The 18,548-nt window shown below is 53.2% G+C and overlaps 1 protein-coding gene across 1 annotated transcript in view; it reads left to right on the plus strand.

Annotated features, from left to right (window-relative positions):
- Positions 1 to 679: 679 nt before the first annotated feature.
- The window catches only part of NEURL4 (neuralized E3 ubiquitin protein ligase 4), an 87,940-nt gene continuing 70,071 nt past the window's right edge, over positions 680 to 18,548 (plus strand). The window contains exons 1-8 of the mRNA XM_066588684.1: positions 680 to 1,103; positions 1,194 to 1,468; positions 2,020 to 2,131; positions 2,283 to 2,371; positions 13,740 to 13,812; positions 15,938 to 16,193; positions 16,273 to 16,454; positions 16,528 to 16,613. Coding sequence (XP_066444781.1) covers positions 1,430 to 1,468; positions 2,020 to 2,131; positions 2,283 to 2,371; positions 13,740 to 13,812; positions 15,938 to 16,193; positions 16,273 to 16,454; positions 16,528 to 16,613 — 837 coding nt within the window. The 5' untranslated portion in view covers positions 680 to 1,103; positions 1,194 to 1,429. The remainder of the gene's footprint in view (positions 1,104 to 1,193; positions 1,469 to 2,019; positions 2,132 to 2,282; positions 2,372 to 13,739; positions 13,813 to 15,937; positions 16,194 to 16,272; positions 16,455 to 16,527; positions 16,614 to 18,548) is intronic.

Consider the following 18,548-nt stretch of genomic DNA (forward strand, 5'->3'; position numbering starts at 1 on the left):
CCTTGGGGGACTGTAGTCGTGGTCCCGGGCTGACGTGTTGTGATGTCCTGCACACGTAGGCAGTCCCTATATATCCCATAATGCCTTGCATGTGCTCTGCCATCACCAGAAGACCCCCAGACCCGCACTGACCATGTTGGGGGCTGTTCTGCTGCTGGAACCGGGGGCTTTAGGCAAGGGAGAGGGCATTATGAGCAGTCCCAAATATCAGTCCATGTTGGCCCAAAACCTTCAGACTGCTGAGAAGCCGACGATGAATTACGGCCCCCCAGGGCCCGACCTGAGCCCCGGGTGACCTGGATAGGGCGCTACACACCATGCAGTCTGAGATTGCCGATAGACCCCAACCCAAAAAGACTAGCAGATAGAATTGTCCGTATAAGGGGCCACACGGGGGTCTGCCAGCCCTTATCTTGGTATTCCACGGGCCGTGAAGACTTGGTGCTGTCTGCCGTATATTCCCAGCATGCTCTGCAGACTGTAGCCACTAGTTCTGGGATGGGCGCCCCTCCTACTGTCACAGACCTCCTCTGTGTCTCCCCCCATAGATGAACTCATGGAGCGGCTCCATGGAGATCGGCCTGACCACACAGGACCCCTCGCTGCTCGACTTCCCCAGCAGTGCCACGGGGCTGAAGGGCGGCTCGTGGATTGTGTCTGGCTGCTCGGTGCTGGAGGACGGCCGCTCCATCTTGGAGGAGTATGGACAAGATCTAGACCAGCTCGGAGAGGCCGACCTTGTGGGCATTCAGCGCACCCACTCTGGGGAGCTCCATCTGTGGGTCAATGGCCGGGACTGTGGATCCGCCGCCACAGGGATTCCCCCGGAGTGTGGGCCGTGGTGGACCTGTATGGGAAGTGCACACAGATCACCGTTCTATCCTGCCAGCCGCCTGAGGAGGAGGAGGAAGATGTGGAGGATCCGGGATACAGGTGAGGACGCTGCGCCCCGACATCCAGTAGTCAGCTGAGCATGATGGGAAGTAGTGAGCATGGGTGATGGCCATGTATAGTGTGCGCCTGTTCTCTCCCCCCAGGTCCTCTGCTCTCCGCAGGACATCCCCGGCCAGACAAGTTCCCCAGCAGCCTGGACTCGGACTCCGGTGAGTGGGCAGGTAGTGGTGAGCGTGTGCTGGGGATCCCCCGTAATACATAAAGGTGGGGATGATGTCTGACTATCCGCTCTCCCTCAGGCTTCCCCAGCACAGAGCTCTCGGCAGTAGTCAGTAACGCCATCCTGTCTGCGTATCACGGCAATCTCCTGAGCGTGAGTTTGGGGTCTCCCCCACCGGCGGCCGAGCACTCCCCTCCCACCTCCAACGACGCTCTGCTGTTCCACGAGAAGTGCGGCACACTTATAAAGCTCAGCAATGGAAACAAGACGGCCGAGAGGCGGCGACCGCTCGATGAGTTCAATAATGGCGTGGTGATGACCAACCGACCCTTGAAGGACTGCGAGATGTTTGAGGTGAGGGCAGCTGGCGGGGGAGGGCGGCTGGCGGGGGAGGGCGGCTGGCGGGGGGAGGGCGGCTGGCGGGGGAGGGCGGCTGGCGGAGGAGGGCGGCTGGCGGGGGAGGGCGTCGGGGCGGCTGGCGGGGGGGGGGGCAGCTGGTGTCGGGGTGGCTGGCGGAGGAGGACAGCTCTTGGGGGAAGGCGTCGGGGCGGCTGGCGGGGGAAGGCGGCTCTTGGGGGAAGGCGTCGGGGCGGCTGGGGGGGGGGGGGGGCGCGTCGGGGCGGCTGGCGGGGGAAGGCGGCTCTTGGGGGAGGGTGTCGGGGCGGCTGGTGGGGGTGGGTAGCTGGTGTCAGGGCGTCTGGCAGGGGAGGTTGTCTGGGCGGCTAGTGGGGGTGGGCAGCTGGCGTCCGGGCGGGTGGCGGGGGAGGGCAGCTGGCGTCTGGGCGGCTAGTGGGGGTGGGCAGCTGGCGGGGGAGGGCGTCTGGGCGGCTAGTGGGGGTGGGCAGCTGGCGTCCGGGCGGGTGGCTTTTTTTGTTTCGCCTAACACTCTGCTTTTCTCTGGGCAGATCCGCATCGATAAGCTGGTAGATAAATGGTCCGGCTCCATTGAGATTGGCGTTACAACTCACAACCCCAACAGCCTGGAGTATCCGGCCACCATGACTAACCTGCGCTCAGGTAGGTGAGCTCCCACACTGCTGTACCCCATCCTCCCCACAGTCACCGGTGTTGGTGATCTTCGCTGGCCACCACATCAGTCGCCCGTAGCCCATCCTTACCCCTATAACAATGAACCATTCATCACTTCTCCTCTAATGGTCGTCTCCAGGTACCATCATGATGAGCGGCTGCGGGATTCTTACCAATGGGAAGGGGACACGGAGGGAGTACTGCGAGTTCAGCCTGGACGAGTTACAGGTCAGTGAGAGCCCTGTATGTGGGCCTTGTGTATAGGTGATGGTGGTATTGATGGTTGTGCCCAGTGTGATGTGTATGTGGGCCTTGTGTATAGGTGACGGTGGTATTGATGGTTGTGCCTGGTGTGATGTGTATATGGGGGTCTTGTGTATAGGTGACGGTGGTATTGATGGTTGTGCCCAGTGTGATGTGTATGTGGGCCTTGTGTATAGGTGACGGCGGTATTGATGGTTGTGCCCGGTGTGATGTGTATGTGGGCCTTGTGTATAGGTGACGGTGGTATTGATGGTTGTGGCTGGTGTGATGTGTATGTGGGCCTTGTGTATAGGTGACTGTGGTATTGATGGTTGTGCCCGGTGTGATGTGTATGGGGGTCTTGTGTATAGGTGACGCTGGTATTGGTGGTTGTGCCCAGTGTGATGTGTATGGGGGTACTTGTGTATAGGTGACGGTGGTATTGCTGGTTGTGCCCGGTGTGATGTGTATACGGGGGTCTTGTGTATAGGTGACGGTGGTATTGATGGTTGTGGCTGATGTGATGTGTATGGGGGGGTCTTGTGTATAGGTGACGGTGGTATTGCTGGTTGTGCCCGGTGTGATGTGTATACGGGGGTCTTGTGTATAGGTGACGGTGGTATTGCTGGTTGTGCCCAGTGTGATGTGTATACAGGGGTCTTGTGTATAGGTGACGGTGGTATTGATGGTTGTGCCCGGTGTGATGTGTATGGGGGTCTTGTGTATAGGTGACGGTGGTATTGATGGTTGTGCCCGGTGTGATGTGTATACAGGGGTCTTGTGTGTAGGTGACGGTGGTATTGATGGTTGTGCCCAGTGTGATGTGTATGGGGGTCTTGTGTATAGGTGACGGTGGTATTGATGGTTGTGCCCAGTGTGATGTGTATACAGGGGTCTTGTGTATAGGTGACGGTGGTATTGATGGTTGTGCCCGGTGTGATGTGTATGGGGGTACTTGTGTATAGGTGACGGTGGTATTGCTGGTTGTGCCCGGTGTGATGTGTATACGGGGGTCTTGTGTATAGGTGACGGTGGTATTGATGGTTGTGCCCAGTGTGATGTGTATAGGGGTACTTGTGTATAGGTGACGGTGGTATTGATGGTTGTGGCTGGTGTGATGTGTATACAGGGGTCTTGTGTATAGGTGACGGTGGTATTGATTGTTGTGCCCAGTGTGATGTGTATAGGGGTACTTGTGTATAGGTGACGGTGGTATTGATGGTTGTGGCTGGTGTGATGTGTATGGGGGGGTCTTGTGTATGTGACGGTGGTATTGATGGTTGTGCCCGGTGTGATGTGTATAGGGGTACTTGTGTATAGGTGACGGTGGTATTGATGGTTATGCCCGGTGTGATGTGTATATGGGGGTACTTGTGTATAGGTGACGGTGGTATTGATGGTTGTGCCCAGTGTGATGTGTATACAGGGGTCTTGTGTATACGTGACGGTGGTATTGATGGTTGTGCCCGGTGTGATGTGTATGGGGGTACTTGTGTATAGGTGACGGTGGTATTGATGGTTGTGCCCGGTGTGATCTGTATAGGGGTACTTGTGTATAGGTGACGGTGGTATTGATGGTTGTGCCCGGTGTGATGTGTATACAGGGGTCTTGTGTATAGGTGACGGTGGTTGTGCCCAGTGTGATGTGTATACAGGGGTCTTGTGTATAGGTGACGGTGGTATTGATGGTTGTGCCCAGTGTGATGTGTATAGGGGTACTTGTGTATAGGTGACGGTGGTATTGATGGTTGTGCCCGGTGTGATGTGTATGGGGGTACTTGTGTATAGGTGACGGTGGTATTGATGGTTGTGCCCGGTGTGATGTGTATACAGGGGTCTTGTGTATAGGTGACGGTGGTATTGATGGTTGTGCCTGGTGTGATGTGTATATGGGGGTCTTGTGTATAGGTGACGGTGGTATTGATGGTTGTGCCCGGTGTGATATGTATAGGGGTCTTGTGTATAGGTGACTGTGGTATTGATGGTTGTGCCCAGTGTGATGTGTATACAGGGGTCTTGTGTATAGGTGACGGTGGTATTGATGGTTGTGCCTAGTGTGATGTGTATGGGGGTACTTGTGTATAGGTGACGGTGGTATTGATGGTTGTGCCCGGTGTGATGTGTATATGGGGGTCTTGTGTATAGGTGACGGTGGTATTGATGGTTGTGCCCGGTGTGATATGTATAGGGGTCTTGTGTATAGGTGACTGTGGTATTGATGGTTGTGCCCAGTGTGATGTGTATACAGGGGTCTTGTGTATAGGTGACGGTGGTATTGATGGTTGTGCCTAGTGTGATGTGTATGGGGGTACTTGTGTATAGGTGACGGTGGTATTGATGGTTGTGCCCGGTGTGATGTGTATGGGGGTACTTGTGTATAGGTGACGGTGGTATTGATGGTTGTGCCCAGTGTGATGTGTATACAGGGGTCTTGTGTATAGGTGACGGTGGTATTGATGGTTGTGCCCGGTGTGATGTGTATGGGGGGGTCTTGTGTATAGGTGACGGTGGTATTGATGGTTGTGCCCAGTGTGATGTGTATACAGGGGTCTTGTGTATAGGTGACGCTGGTATTGATGGTTGTGCCCGGTGTGATGTGTATAGGGGTACTTGTGTATAGGTGACGGTGGTATTGATGGTTGTGCCCAGTGTGATGTGTATGGGGGTACTTGTGTATAGGTGACGGTGGTATTGATGGTTGTGCCCGGTGTGATGTGTATGGGGGTACTTGTGAATAGGTGACGGTGGTATTGATGGTTGTGTCCGGTGTGATGTGTATACAGGGGTCTTGTGTATAGGTGACGGTGGTATTGATTGTTGTGCCCGGTGTGATGTGTATAGGGGTACTTGTGTATAGGTGACGGTGGTATTGATGGTTGTGCCCGGTGTGATGTGTATGGGGGGGTCTTGTGTATAGGTGACGGTGGTATTGATGGTTGTGCCCGGTGTGATGTGTATACAGGGGTCTTGTGTATAGGTGACGCTGGTATTGATTGTTGTGCCCGGTGTGATGTGTATAGGGGTACTTGTGTATAGGTGACGCTGGTATTGATGGTTGTGCCCAGTGTGATGTGTATGGGGGTACTTGTGTATAGGTGACGGTGGTATTGATGGTTGTGCCCGGTGTGATGTGTATGGGGGTACTTGTGTATAGGTGACGGTGGTATTGATGGTTGTGCCCAGTGTGATGTGTATACAGGGGTCTTGTGTATAGGTGACGGTGGTATTGATGGTTGTGCCCAGTGTGATGTGTATACAGGGGTCTTGTGTATAGGTGACGGTGGTATTGATGGTTGTGTCCGGTGTGATGTGTATAGGGGCACTTGTGTATAGGTGACGGTGGTATTGATGGTTGTGCCCGGTGTGATGTGTATACAGGGGTCTTGTGTAGGTGACGGTGGTATTGCTGGTTGTGCCCGGTGTGATGTGTATACAGGGGTCTTGTGTATAGGTGACGGTGGTATTGATGGTTGTGCCCGGTGTGATGTGTATAGGGGCACTTGTGTATAGGTGACGGTGGTATTGATGGTTGTGCCCGGTGTGATGTGTATACAGGGGTCTTGTGTAGGTGACGGTGGTATTGCTGGTTGTGCCCGGTGTGATGTGTATACGGGGGTCTTGTGTATAGGTGACGGTGGTATTGATGGTTGTGCCCGGTGTGATGTGTATGGGGGGGTCTTGTGTATAGGTGACGGTGGTATTGATGGTTGTGCCCAGTGTGATGTGTATACGGGGGTTTTGTGTATAGGTGAGGGTGGTATTGATGGTTGTGCCCGGTGTGATGTGTATACGAGGGAGTCCAATATGGTGGGCCCTGTGTATAGGTGACGGTGGTATTGATGGTTGTGCCCGGTTTGATGTGTATACGGGGGTCTTGTGTATAGGTGACGGTGGTATTGATGGTTGTGCCCGGTGTGATGTGTATAGGGGTACTTGTGTATAGGTGACGGTGGTATTGATGGTTGTGGCTGGTGTGATGTGTATGGGGGTACTTGTGTATAGGTGACGGTGGTATTGATGGTAGTGCCCGGTGTGATGTGTATAGGGGTACTTGTGTATAGGTGACGGTGGTATTGATGGTTGTGGCTGGTGTGATGTGTATAGGGGTACTTGTGTATAGGTGACGGTGGTATTGATGGTTGTGCCCGGTGTGATGTGTATGGGGGGGTCTTGTGTATAGGTGACGGTGGTATTGATGGTTGTGCCCAGTGTGATGTGTATAGGGGTACTTGTGTATAGGTGACGGTGGTATTGATGGTTGTGCCCGGTGTGATGTGTATACGGGGTACTTGTGTATAGGTGACGGTGGTATTAATGGTTGTGCCCGGTGTGATGTGTATAGGGGTACTTGTGTATAGGTGACGGTGGTATTGATGGTTGTGCCCGGTGTGATGTGTATACGGGGTACTTGTGTATAGGTGACGGTGGTATTGATGGTTGTGCCCGGTGTGATGTGTATGTGGGCCTTGTGTATAGGTGACGGTGGTATTGATGGTTGTGCCCGGTGTGATGTGTATGCGGGGAAGTCCATTATGGTGGGCCTTGTGTGTAGGTGACGGTGGTATTGATGGTTGTGCCCGGTGTGATGTGTATACAGGGGTCTTGTGTATAGGTGACGGTGGTATTGCTGGTTATGCCCGGTGTGATGTGTATGGGGGTACTTGTGTATAGGTGACGGTGGTATTGCTGGTTGTGCCCGGTGTGAGGTGTATACAGGGGTCTTGTGTATAGGTGACGGTGGTATTGCTGGTTGTGCCCGGTGTGAGGTGTATACAGGGGTCTTGTGTATAGGTGACGGTGGTATTGCTGGTTGTGCCCGGTGTGATGTGTATGGGGGTACTTGTGTATAGGTGATGGTGGTATTGATGGTTGTGCCCGGTGTGATGTGTATGGGGGTACTTGTGTATAGGTGATGGTGGTATTGATGGTTGTGCCCAGTGTGATGTGTATGGGGGTACTTGTGTATAGGTGACGGTGGTATTGATGGTTGTGCCCAGTGTGATGTGTATGGAGGTACTTGTGTATAGGTGACGGTGGTATTGATGGTTGTGCCCGGTGTGATGTGTATACGGGGTACTTGTGTATAGGTGACGGTGGTATTGATGGTTGTGCCCGGTGTGATGTGTATATGGGGGTACTTGTGTATAGGTGACGGTGGTATTGATGGTTGTGCCCGGTGTGATCTTTACGCGGGGGAGTCCTATATGGTGGGCTTTGTGTATAGGTGACGGTGGTATTGGTGGTTGTGCCCGGTGTGATGTGTATGGGGGGGTCTTGTGTATAGGTGACTGTGGTATTGATGGTTGTGCCCAGTGTGATGTGTATAGGGGTACTTGTGTATAGGTGACGGTGGTATTGATGGTTGTGCCCGGTGTGATGTGGGTGTGGGCCTTGTGTATAGGTGACGGTGGTATTGATGGTTGTGCCCGGTGTGATGTGTATAGGGGTACTTGTGTATAGGTGACGGTGGTATTGATGGTTGTGCCCGGTGTGATGTGTATGGGGGTACTTGTGTATAGGTGACGGTGGTATTGATGGTTGTGCCCAGTGTGATGTGTATGGAGGTACTTGTGTATAGATGACGGTGGTATTGATAGTTGTGCCTAGTGTGATGTGTATGGGGGTACTTATGTATAGGTGACGGTGGTATTGATGGTTGTGCCCGGTGTGATGTGTATGGGTGTCTTGTGTATAGGTGACGGTGGTATTGATGGTTGTGCCCGGTGTGATGTGTATACAGGGGTCTTGTGTATAGGTGACGGTGGTATTGATGGTTGTGCCCGGTGTGATGTGTATACAGGGGTCTTGTGTATAGGTGACGGTGGTATTGATGGTTGTGCCCAGTGTGATGTGTATGGAGGTACTTGTGTATAGGTGACGGTGGTATTGATGGTTGTGCCCGGTGTGATCTGTATGGGGTGGTCTTGTGTATAGGTGACGCTGGTATTGATGGTTGTGCCCGGTGTGATGTGTATACAGGGGTCTTGTGTATAGGTGACGGTGGTATTGATGGTTGTGCCCGGTGTGATGTGTATGGGGGTACTTGTGTATAGATGACGGTGGTATTGATGGTTGTGCCCGGTGTGATGTGTATACAGGGGTCTTGTGTAGGTGACGGTGGTATTGATGGTTGTGCCCGGTGTGATGTGTATACAGGGGTCTTGTGTAGGTGACGGTGGTATTGATGGTAGTGCCCGGTGTGATGTGTATAGGGGTACTTGTGTATAGGTGACGGTGGTATTGATGGTTGTGCCCGGTGTGATGTGTATACGGGGGTCTTGTGTATAGATGACGGTGGTATTGATGGTTGTGCCCGGTGTGATGTGTATACAGGGGTCTTGTGTAGGTGACGGTGGTATTGATGGTTGTGCCCGGTGTGATGTGTATAGGTGACGGTGGTATTGATGGTTGTGCCCAGTGTGATGTGTATACAGGGGTCTTGTGTATAGGTGACGGTGGTATTGATGGTTGTGCCCGGTGTGATGTGTATGGGGGGGTCTTGTGTATAGGTGACGGTGGTATTGATGGTTGTGCCTAGTGTGATGTGTATACAGGGGTCTTGTGTATAGGTGACGGTGGTATTGATGGCTGTGCCCAGTGTGATGTGTATAGGGGTACTTGTGTATAGGTGACGGTGGTATTGATGGTTGTGCCCGGTGTGATGTGTATACGGGGGTCTTGTGTATAGGTGACGGTGGTATTGATGGTTGTGGCTGGTGTGATGTGTATGTGGGCCTTGTGTATAGGTGACTGTGGTATTGATGGTTGTGCCCGGTGTGATGTGTATGGGGGTCTTGTGTATAGGTGACGCTGGTATTGGTGGTTGTGCCCAGTGTGATGTGTATGGGGGTACTTGTGTATAGGTGACGGTGGTATTGCTGGTTGTGCCCGGTGTGATGTGTATACGGGGGTCTTGTGTATAGGTGACGGTGGTATTGATGGTTGTGGCTGATGTGATGTGTATGGGGGGGTCTTGTGTATAGGTGACGGTGGTATTGCTGGTTGTGCCCGGTGTGATGTGTATACGGGGGTCTTGTGTATAGGTGACGGTGGTATTGATGGCTGTGCCCAGTGTGATGTGTATGGGGGGGTCTTGTGTATAGGTGACGGTGGTATTGATGGTTGTGCCTAGTGTGATGTGTATACAGGGGTCTTGTGTATAGGTGACGGTGGTATTGATGGTTGTGCCCAGTGTGATGTGTATACAGGGGTCTTGTGTATAGGTGACGGTGGTATTGATGGTTGTGCCCGGTGTGATGTGTATACGGGGGTCTTGTGTATAGGTGACGGTGGTATTGATGGCTGTGCCCAGTGTGATGTGTATGGGGGGGTCTTGTGTATAGGTGACGGTGGTATTGATGGTTGTGCCTAGTGTGATGTGTATACAGGGGTCTTGTGTATAGGTGACGGTGGTATTGATGGTTGTGCCCAGTGTGATGTGTATACAGGGGTCTTGTGTATAGGTGACGGTGGTATTGATGGTTGTGCCCAGTGTGATGTGTATACAGGGGTCTTGTGTATAGGTGACGGTGGTATTGATGGTTGTGCCCGGTGTGACGTGTATAGGGGTACTTGTGTATAGGTGACGGTGGTATTGATGGTTGTGCCCGGTGTGACGTGTATAGGGGTACTTGTGTATAGGTGACGGTGGTATTGATGGTTGTGCCCAGTGTGATGTGTATGGGGGTCTTGTGTATAGGTGACGGTGGTATTGATGGTTGTGCCCAGTGTGATGTGTATACAGGGGTCTTGTGTATAGGTGACGGTGGTATTGATGGCTGTGCCCAGTGTGATGTGTATGGGGGGGTCTTGTGTATAGGTGACGGTGGTATTGATGGTTGTGCCCAGTGTGATGTGTATACAGGGGTCTTGTGTATAGGTGACGGTGGTATTGATGGTTGTGCCCAGTGTGATGTGTATACAGGGGTCTTGTGTATAGGTGACGGTGGTATTGATGGTTGTGCCCGGTGTGATGTGTATGGGGGTACTTGTGTATAGGTGACGGTGGTATTGATGGTTGTGCCCGGTGTGATGTGTATACAGGGGTCTTGTGTATAGGTGACGGTGGTATTGATGGTTGTGCCCGGTGTGATGTGTATACAGGGGTCTTGTGTATAGGTGACGGTGGTATTGATGGTTGTGCCCGGTGTGATGTGTATACAGGGGTCTTGTGTATAGGTGACGGTGGTATTGATGGTTGTGGCTGGTGTGACGTGTATGGAGGGGTCTTGTGTATAGGTGACGGTGGTATTGATGGTTGTGCCCAGTGTGATGTGTATGGGGGTCTTGTGTATAGGTGACGGTGGTACTGATGGTTGTGCCCAGTGTGATGTGTATACAGGGGTCTTGTGTATAGGTGACGGTAGTATTGATGGTTGTGCCCGGTGTGATGTGTATGGGGGGGGTCTTGTGTATAGGTGACGGTGGTATTGATGGTTGTGCCCAGTGTGATGTGTATGGGGGGGTCTTGTGTATAGGTGACGGTGGTATTGATGGTTGTGCCCGGTGTGATGTGTATGGGGGGGTCTTGTGTATAGGTGACGGTAGTATTGATGGTTGTGCCTGGTGTGATGTGTATGGGGGGGTCTTGTGTATAGGTGACTGTGGTATTGATGGTTGTGCCCGGTGTGATGTGTATAGGGGTACTTGTGTATAGGTGACTGTGGTATTGATGGTTGTGCCCGGTGTGATGTGTATAGGTGACGGTGGTATTGATGGTTGTGCCCAGTGTGATGTGTATAGGGGTACTTGTGTATAGGTGACTGTGGTATTGATGGTTGTGCCCGGTGTGATGTGTATAGGTGACGGTGGTATTGATGGTTGTGCCCAGTGTGATGTGTATAGGGGTACTTGTGTATAGGTGACTGTGGTATTGATGGTTGTGCCCAGTGTGATGTGTATGGGGGTCTTGTGTATAGGTGACGGTGGTATTGATGGTTGTGCCCAGTGTGATGTGTATGGGGGTCTTGTGTATAGGTGACGGTGGTATTGATGGTTGTGCCCAGTGTGATGTGTATACAGGGGTCTTGTGTATAGGTGACGGTGGTATTGATGGCTGTGCCCAGTGTGATGTGTATGGGGGGGTCTTGTGTATAGGTGACGGTGGTATTGATGGTTGTGCCCAGTGTGATGTGTATACAGGGGTCTTGTGTATAGGTGACGGTGGTATTGATGGTTGTGCCCAGTGTGATGTGTATACAGGGGTCTTGTGTATAGGTGACGGTGGTATTGATGGTTGTGCCCGGTGTGATGTGTATGGGGGTACTTGTGTATAGGTGACGGTGGTATTGATGGTTGTGCCCGGTGTGATGTGTATACAGGGGTCTTGTGTATAGGTGACGGTGGTATTGATGGTTGTGCCCGGTGTGATGTGTATACAGGGGTCTTGTGTATAGGTGACGGTGGTATTGATGGTTGTGCCCGGTGTGATGTGTATACAGGGGTCTTGTGTATAGGTGACGGTGGTATTGATGGTTGTGGCTGGTGTGACGTGTATGGAGGGGTCTTGTGTATAGGTGACGGTGGTATTGATGGTTGTGCCCAGTGTGATGTGTATGGGGGTCTTGTGTATAGGTGACGGTGGTACTGATGGTTGTGCCCAGTGTGATGTGTATGGGGGGGGTCTTGTGTATAGGTGACGGTGGTATTGATGGTTGTGCCCAGTGTGATGTGTATGGGGGGGTCTTGTGTATAGGTGACGGTGGTATTGATGGTTGTGCCCGGTGTGATGTGTATGGGGGGGTCTTGTGTATAGGTGACGGTAGTATTGATGGTTGTGCCTGGTGTGATGTGTATGGGGGGGTCTTGTGTATAGGTGACTGTGGTATTGATGGTTGTGCCCGGTGTGATGTGTATAGGGGTACTTGTGTATAGGTGACTGTGGTATTGATGGTTGTGCCCGGTGTGATGTGTATAGGTGACGGTGGTATTGATGGTTGTGCCCAGTGTGATGTGTATAGGGGTACTTGTGTATAGGTGACGGTGGTATTGATGGTTGTGCCCAGTGTGATGTGTATAGGGGTACTTGTGTATAGGTGACGGTGGTATTGATGGTTGTGCCCAGTGTGATGTGTATGGGGGTACTTGTGTATAGGTGACGGTGGTATTGATGGTTGTGCCCGGTGTGATGTGTATGGGGGTACTTGTGTATAGGTGACGGTGGTATTGATGGTTGTGCCCGGTGTGATGTGTATACAGGGGTCTTGTGTATAGGTGACGGTGGTATTGATGGTTGTGCCCAGTGTGATGTGTATAGGGGTACTTGTGTATAGGTGACGGTGGTATTGATGGTTGTGCCCAGTGTGATGTGTATGGGGGTACTTGTGTATAGGTGACGGTGGTATTGATGGTTGTGCCCGGTGTGATGTGTATACAGGGATCTTGTGTATAGGTGACGGTGGTATTGATGGTTGTGCCCAGTGTGATGTGTATAGGGGTACTTGTGTATAGGTGACGGTGGTATTGATGGTTGTGCCCGGTGTGATGTGTATGCGGGGGAGTCCTATATGTGGTCTTGTGTATAGGTGACTGTGGTATTGATGGTTGTCCTCGTTGTGATGTGTATGGGGGATGTCTTGTGTATAGGTGACGGTGGTATTGATGGTTGTGCCCAGTGTGATGTGTATGGGGGGGTCTTGTGTATAGGTGACGGTGGTATTGATGGTTGTGCCCAGTGTGATGTGTATGGGGGGGTCTTGTGTATAGGTGACGGTGGTATTGATGGTTGTGCCCGGTGTGATGTGTATACGGGTGTCTTGTGTATAGGTGACGGTGGTATTGATGGTTGTGCCCGTTGTGATGTGTATAGGGGTACTTGTGTATAGGTGACGGTGGTATTGATGGTTGTGCCCAGTGTGATGTGTATGGGGGGTTTTGTGTATAGGTGACGGTGGTATTGATGGTTGTGCCCGGTGTGATGTGTATGGGGGTACTTGTGTATAGGTGACGGTGGTATTGATGGTTGTGCCCGGTGTGATGTGTATAGGGGTACTTGTGTATAGGTGACGGTGGTATTGATGGTTGTGCCCGGTGTGATGTGTATAGGGGTACTTGTGTATAGGTGACAGTGGTATTGATGGTTGTGCCCGGTGTGATGTGTATGCGGGGGAGTCCAATATGTGGTCTCGTGTATAAATGACAATGCCATTGATGGTTGTGGCTGGCGTGACGTGTATGGTGGGGGGGGGGGGTAGTTTTGTGTATAGGTGACGATGGCATTCATGGTTGTACCCGGTGTGATGTGTATGTGGGGGGAGTTCTATCTGGGGTCTTGGGTATAAGTGACGGTGGTATTGCTGGTAGAAGACGTCAGGTGTGCTCTGTCTAGGGTAAGCTGTCTTGTTCTTTTACCCAGGAGGGAGACCACATCGGGCTGACAAGGAAGTCGAATGGCGCCCTCCACTTCTACATCAATGGCATGGACCAAGGTTAGACCTGATTCTGCAAGGTCCGCTCCAGATTGGAGCCTGGAAAGTCTTCAGCCCCTCACCCCTGTAGTGGCCTCGTGTTTCCCATAATGACAAAGTGACAACACATTATTTAAGAATGAAAACCTCCATTTAGCATTGACCTAAGTATTCACGCCCCTCTGGTATGGCACTTGTAGCTCTGGGCCTCCTACTTCTCTGGATCCTCTGAGATGTTTCTCCATGATGATTGGAGTCAGCAGGGGTAAATTCAGCTGATTGGACATAAGGCCCCCATCTATATAGGGTCTCACCGCTCAGATTGCATATCGGATCCAAAACCAAACCATGAGGACACAACTGCCCGTAGAACTCAGGCAGGATTGTGTGGTGGCTCTGGTCTGGAGAAGCTACAAAAACATCTCTGCTGCCTGAAAGTTTCCAAGAGCCCAGCGGCCCCCATAATACTTACATGGAAGAACCACCAGGACTCTTCCTAAAGCCACCGACCCCCAAACTAAGGGGGAGAAGGGTCTTGTAAGAGAGGAGACCAAGAGCCCAGCGGCCCCCATAATACTTACATGGAAGAACCACCAGGACTCTTCCTAAAGCCACCGACCCCCAAACTAAGGGGGAGAAGGGTCTTGTAAGAGAGGAGACCAAGAGCCCAGCGGCCCCATAATACTTACATGGAAGAACCACCAGGACTCTTCCTAAAGCCACCGACCCCCAAACTAAGGGGAGAAGGGTCTTGTAAGAGAGGAGACCAAGAGCCCAGCGGCCCCCATAATACTTACATGGAAGAACCACCAGGACTCTTCCTAAAGCCACCGACCCCCAAACTAAGGGGGAGAAGGGTCTTGTAAGAGATGTGACTATGAACCCAGCGGCCCCCATAATACTTACATGGAAGAACCACCAGGACTCTTCCTAGAGCCGCCGACCCCCAAACTAAGGGGGAGAAGGGTCTTGTAACAGATGTGACCAAGAGCCCAGCGGCCCCCATAATACTTACATGGAAGAACCACCAGGACTCTTCCTAGAGCCGCTGACCCCCAAACTAAGGGGGAGAAGGGTCTTGTAACAGATGTGACCAAGAGCCCAGCGGCCCCCATAATACTTACATGGAAGAACCACCAGGACTCTTCCTAAAGCCACCGACCCCCAAACTAAGGGGGAGAAGGGTCTTGTAAGAGAGGAGACCAAGAGCCCAGGGGCCCCCATAATACCTACATGGAAGAACCACCAGGACTCTTCCTAAAGCCACCGACCCCCAAACTAAGGGGGAGAAGGGTCTTGTAAGAGAGGAGACCAAGAGCCCAGCGGCCCCCATAATACTTACATGGAAGAACAACCAGGACTCTTCCTAGAGCCGCTGACCCCCAAACTAAGGGGAGAAGGGTCTTGTAAGAGAGGTGACCAAGAGCCCAGCGGCCCCCATAATACTTACATGGAAGAACAGCCAGGACTCTTCCTAGAGCCGCTGACCCCCAAACTAAGGGGAGAAGGGTCTTGTAAGAGAGGTGACCAAGAGCCCAGGGGCCCCCATAATACTTACATGGACGTGCTGCAGTTTTCACCCTGGCCCCGCCCCTTTCATCTCACTTTACAGCAGAGCTGTGCCTTCATGGATGTGGGAAGTGTGTGCAGGAATACAAGCCCTCTGGGGGGCAGCACATCTCAGTGACTGCCCACCATCTGGACGCAGGGCAGTAATGGGGTTCGGACTGTGGTGTGCACACTGTAATCTTCCTTTGAGGGCCCATTCACACAATGAGACCAAAAACTTCATCCGCCTGTGAATGAGCCCTAAGACTGGGTTCACACGGGGCGGAAAACTCACGGCTTTGCCGCAGCGAACAAAACGCAAGATTTCTGCCGGGAAAGCGCAGCTTCACAACCCGCGGCACTTCGCTACAGGTTTTGGAGTGGCTTGGCCGCTTGCTTTTCCGTTGCGGCCGGCGCTCCCATAGAGAGAAGCGCGGCTGCAATGGGGAAAAAATAAGACCCGCTGCAGCCGGGGAATCCGGATTGGTTGTCCCGCGCGGACGGGATTTTAGACCAATCCCATCCACGTGGCTGGCTACCAATGGTGTGGACCCAGCCTAAGGGTCGCTCTGGATGATGGTCTGTGCTTCTCCTCCAGGCGTGGCCTCGTGTCAGACACCGCCAGTGGTTTACGGAGTCGTTGACCTCTACGGGATGGCTGTTAAGGTGACGATCGTTCACAACCACAATCATGCCGATCGGCTGCGGAGGAATAACGCCATTCTGAGGGCCCGGTCCCCCGATGCAGGACGCCAGAACGCGCAAACACCCGACCCCGGGCAGCTTCTGTTTCATGCAAACTGTGGTCAGAAGGCATCAATCATCAGTGGGGGTCGCAGCGCCCTCCGGCCGCAGTACGTACATGCTTTATACCAACGCCCTCATCACTTTGCTACGGTGTTCCTTCATGTATTGTTTTCCTCATCTATCCAGCGCCACCGATGACTTCAACCATGGAGTGGTTCTCAGCAACCGGCCACTTCACAATAACGAGGTTTTCCAGGTGCGGATAGATAAAATGGTGGATAAGTGGGCAGGATCTATTGAGATTGGTGTCACCACACATAACCCCGCCTATTTACAACTGCCGTCTACCATGACCAATCTGCGCTCAGGTAGGTCCTTCTGCATGCCATCTGGTGGCCCGGACCCGCCTGTGCTGTGTTTATGTCTCTACTTCTCCTACAGGAACCTGGATGATGACTGGCAATGGAGTCATGCACAATGGCACCACCATCCTGGACGAGTACGGGCACAACCTGGACAGGCTGAAGGTAAGATCGAGAATAGTGTGAGCTTTGCTCAGGTAAACGGACATGTATGGCCTTCATCCAACACTAAGCCATGGAGCGGGGTTCATCCCACACAAAGCCGGGGAGCGGGGTTCATCCCACACAAAGCCGGGGAGCGGGGTTCATCCAACAAAAAGCCAGGGAGCGGGGTTCATCCGACACAAAGCCATGGAGCGGGGTTCATCCGACACAAAGCCATGGAGCGGGGTTCATCCGACACAAAGCCGGGGAGCGGGGTTCATCCAACACAAAGCCATGGAGCGGGGTTCATCCAACACAAAGCCATGGAGCGGGGTTCATCCGACACTAAGCCATGGAGCGGGGTTCATCCGACACAAAGCCATGGAGCGGGGTTCATCCGACACTAAGCCATGGAGCGGGGTTCATCCGACACAAAGCCATGGAGCGGGGTTCATCCGACACAAAGCCATGGAGCGGGGTTCATCCGACACAAAGCCATGGAGCGGGGTTCATCCGACACAAAGCCATGGAGCGGGGTTCATCCGACACTAAGCCATGGAGCGGGGTTCATCCGACACTAAGCCATGGAGCGGGGTTCATCCGACACTAAGCCATGGAGCGGGGTTCATCCGACACTAAGCCATGGAGCGGGGTTCATCCGACACTAAGCCGGGGAGCGGGGTTCATCCGACACAAAGCCATGGAGCGGGGTTCATCCGACACAAAGCCATGGAGCGGGGTTCATCCGACACAAAGCCATGGAGCGGGGTTCATCCGACACAAAGCCATGGAGCGGGGTTCATCCGACACAAAGCCATGGAGCAGGATTCATCCGACACTAAGCCATGGAGCGGGGTTCATCCGACACAAAGCCGGGGAGCGGGGTTCATCCGACACAAAGCCGGGGAGCGGGGTTCATCCGACACAAAGCCATGGAGCGGGGTTCATCCGACACAAAGCCATGGAGCGGGGTTCATCCGACACAAAGCCGGGGAGCGGGGTTCATCCGACACAAAGCCATGGAGCGGGGTTCATCCGACACAAAGCCATGGAGCGGGGTTCATCCGACACTAAGCCATGGAGCGGGGTTCATCCGACACAAAGCCATGGAGCGGGGTTCATCCGACACAAAGCCATGGAGCGGGGTTTATCCGACACAAAGCCATGGAGCGGGGTTCATCCGACACTAAGCCATGGAGCGGGGTTCATCCGACACAAAGCCATGGAGCGGGATTCATCCGACACAAAGCCATGGAGCGGGGTTCATCCGACACAAAGCCATGGAGCGGGGTTCATCCGACACAAAGCCATGGAGCGGGGTTCATCCGACACTAAGCCATGGAGCGGGGTTCATCCGACACAAAGCCGGGGAGCGGGGTTCATCCGACACAAAGCCATGGAGCGGGGTTCATCCGACACAAAGCCATGGAGCGGGGTTCATCCGACACAAAGCCGGGGAGCGGGGTTCATCCGACACTAAGCCATGGAGCGGGGTTCATCCGACACTAAGCCATGGAGCGGGGTTCATCCGACACAAAGCCATGGAGCGGGATTCATCCGACACAAAGCCATGGAGCGGGGTTCATCCGACACAAAGCCATGGAGCGGGGTTCATCCGACACTAAGCCGGGGAGCGGGGTTCATCCGACACAAAGCCATGGAGCGGGGTTCATCCGACACAAAGCCGGGGAGCGGGGTTCATCCGACACAAAGCCGGGGAGCGGGGTTCATCCGACACAAAGCCGGGGAGCGGGGTTCATCCGACACAAAGCCATGGAGCGGGGTTCATCCGACACAAAGCCATGGAGCGGGGTTCATCCGACACAAAGCCATGGAGCGGGATTCATCCGACACAAAGCCATGGAGCGGGGTTCATCCGACACAAAGCCATGGAGCGGGATTCATCCGACACAAAGCCATGGAGCGGGGTTCATCCGACACAAAGCCATGGAGCGG

This window comes from Eleutherodactylus coqui, unplaced genomic scaffold (assembly GCF_035609145.1).
Source record: "Eleutherodactylus coqui strain aEleCoq1 unplaced genomic scaffold, aEleCoq1.hap1 HAP1_SCAFFOLD_158, whole genome shotgun sequence".
NCBI classification, from domain to species: Eukaryota; Metazoa; Chordata; class Amphibia; order Anura; family Eleutherodactylidae; genus Eleutherodactylus; species Eleutherodactylus coqui.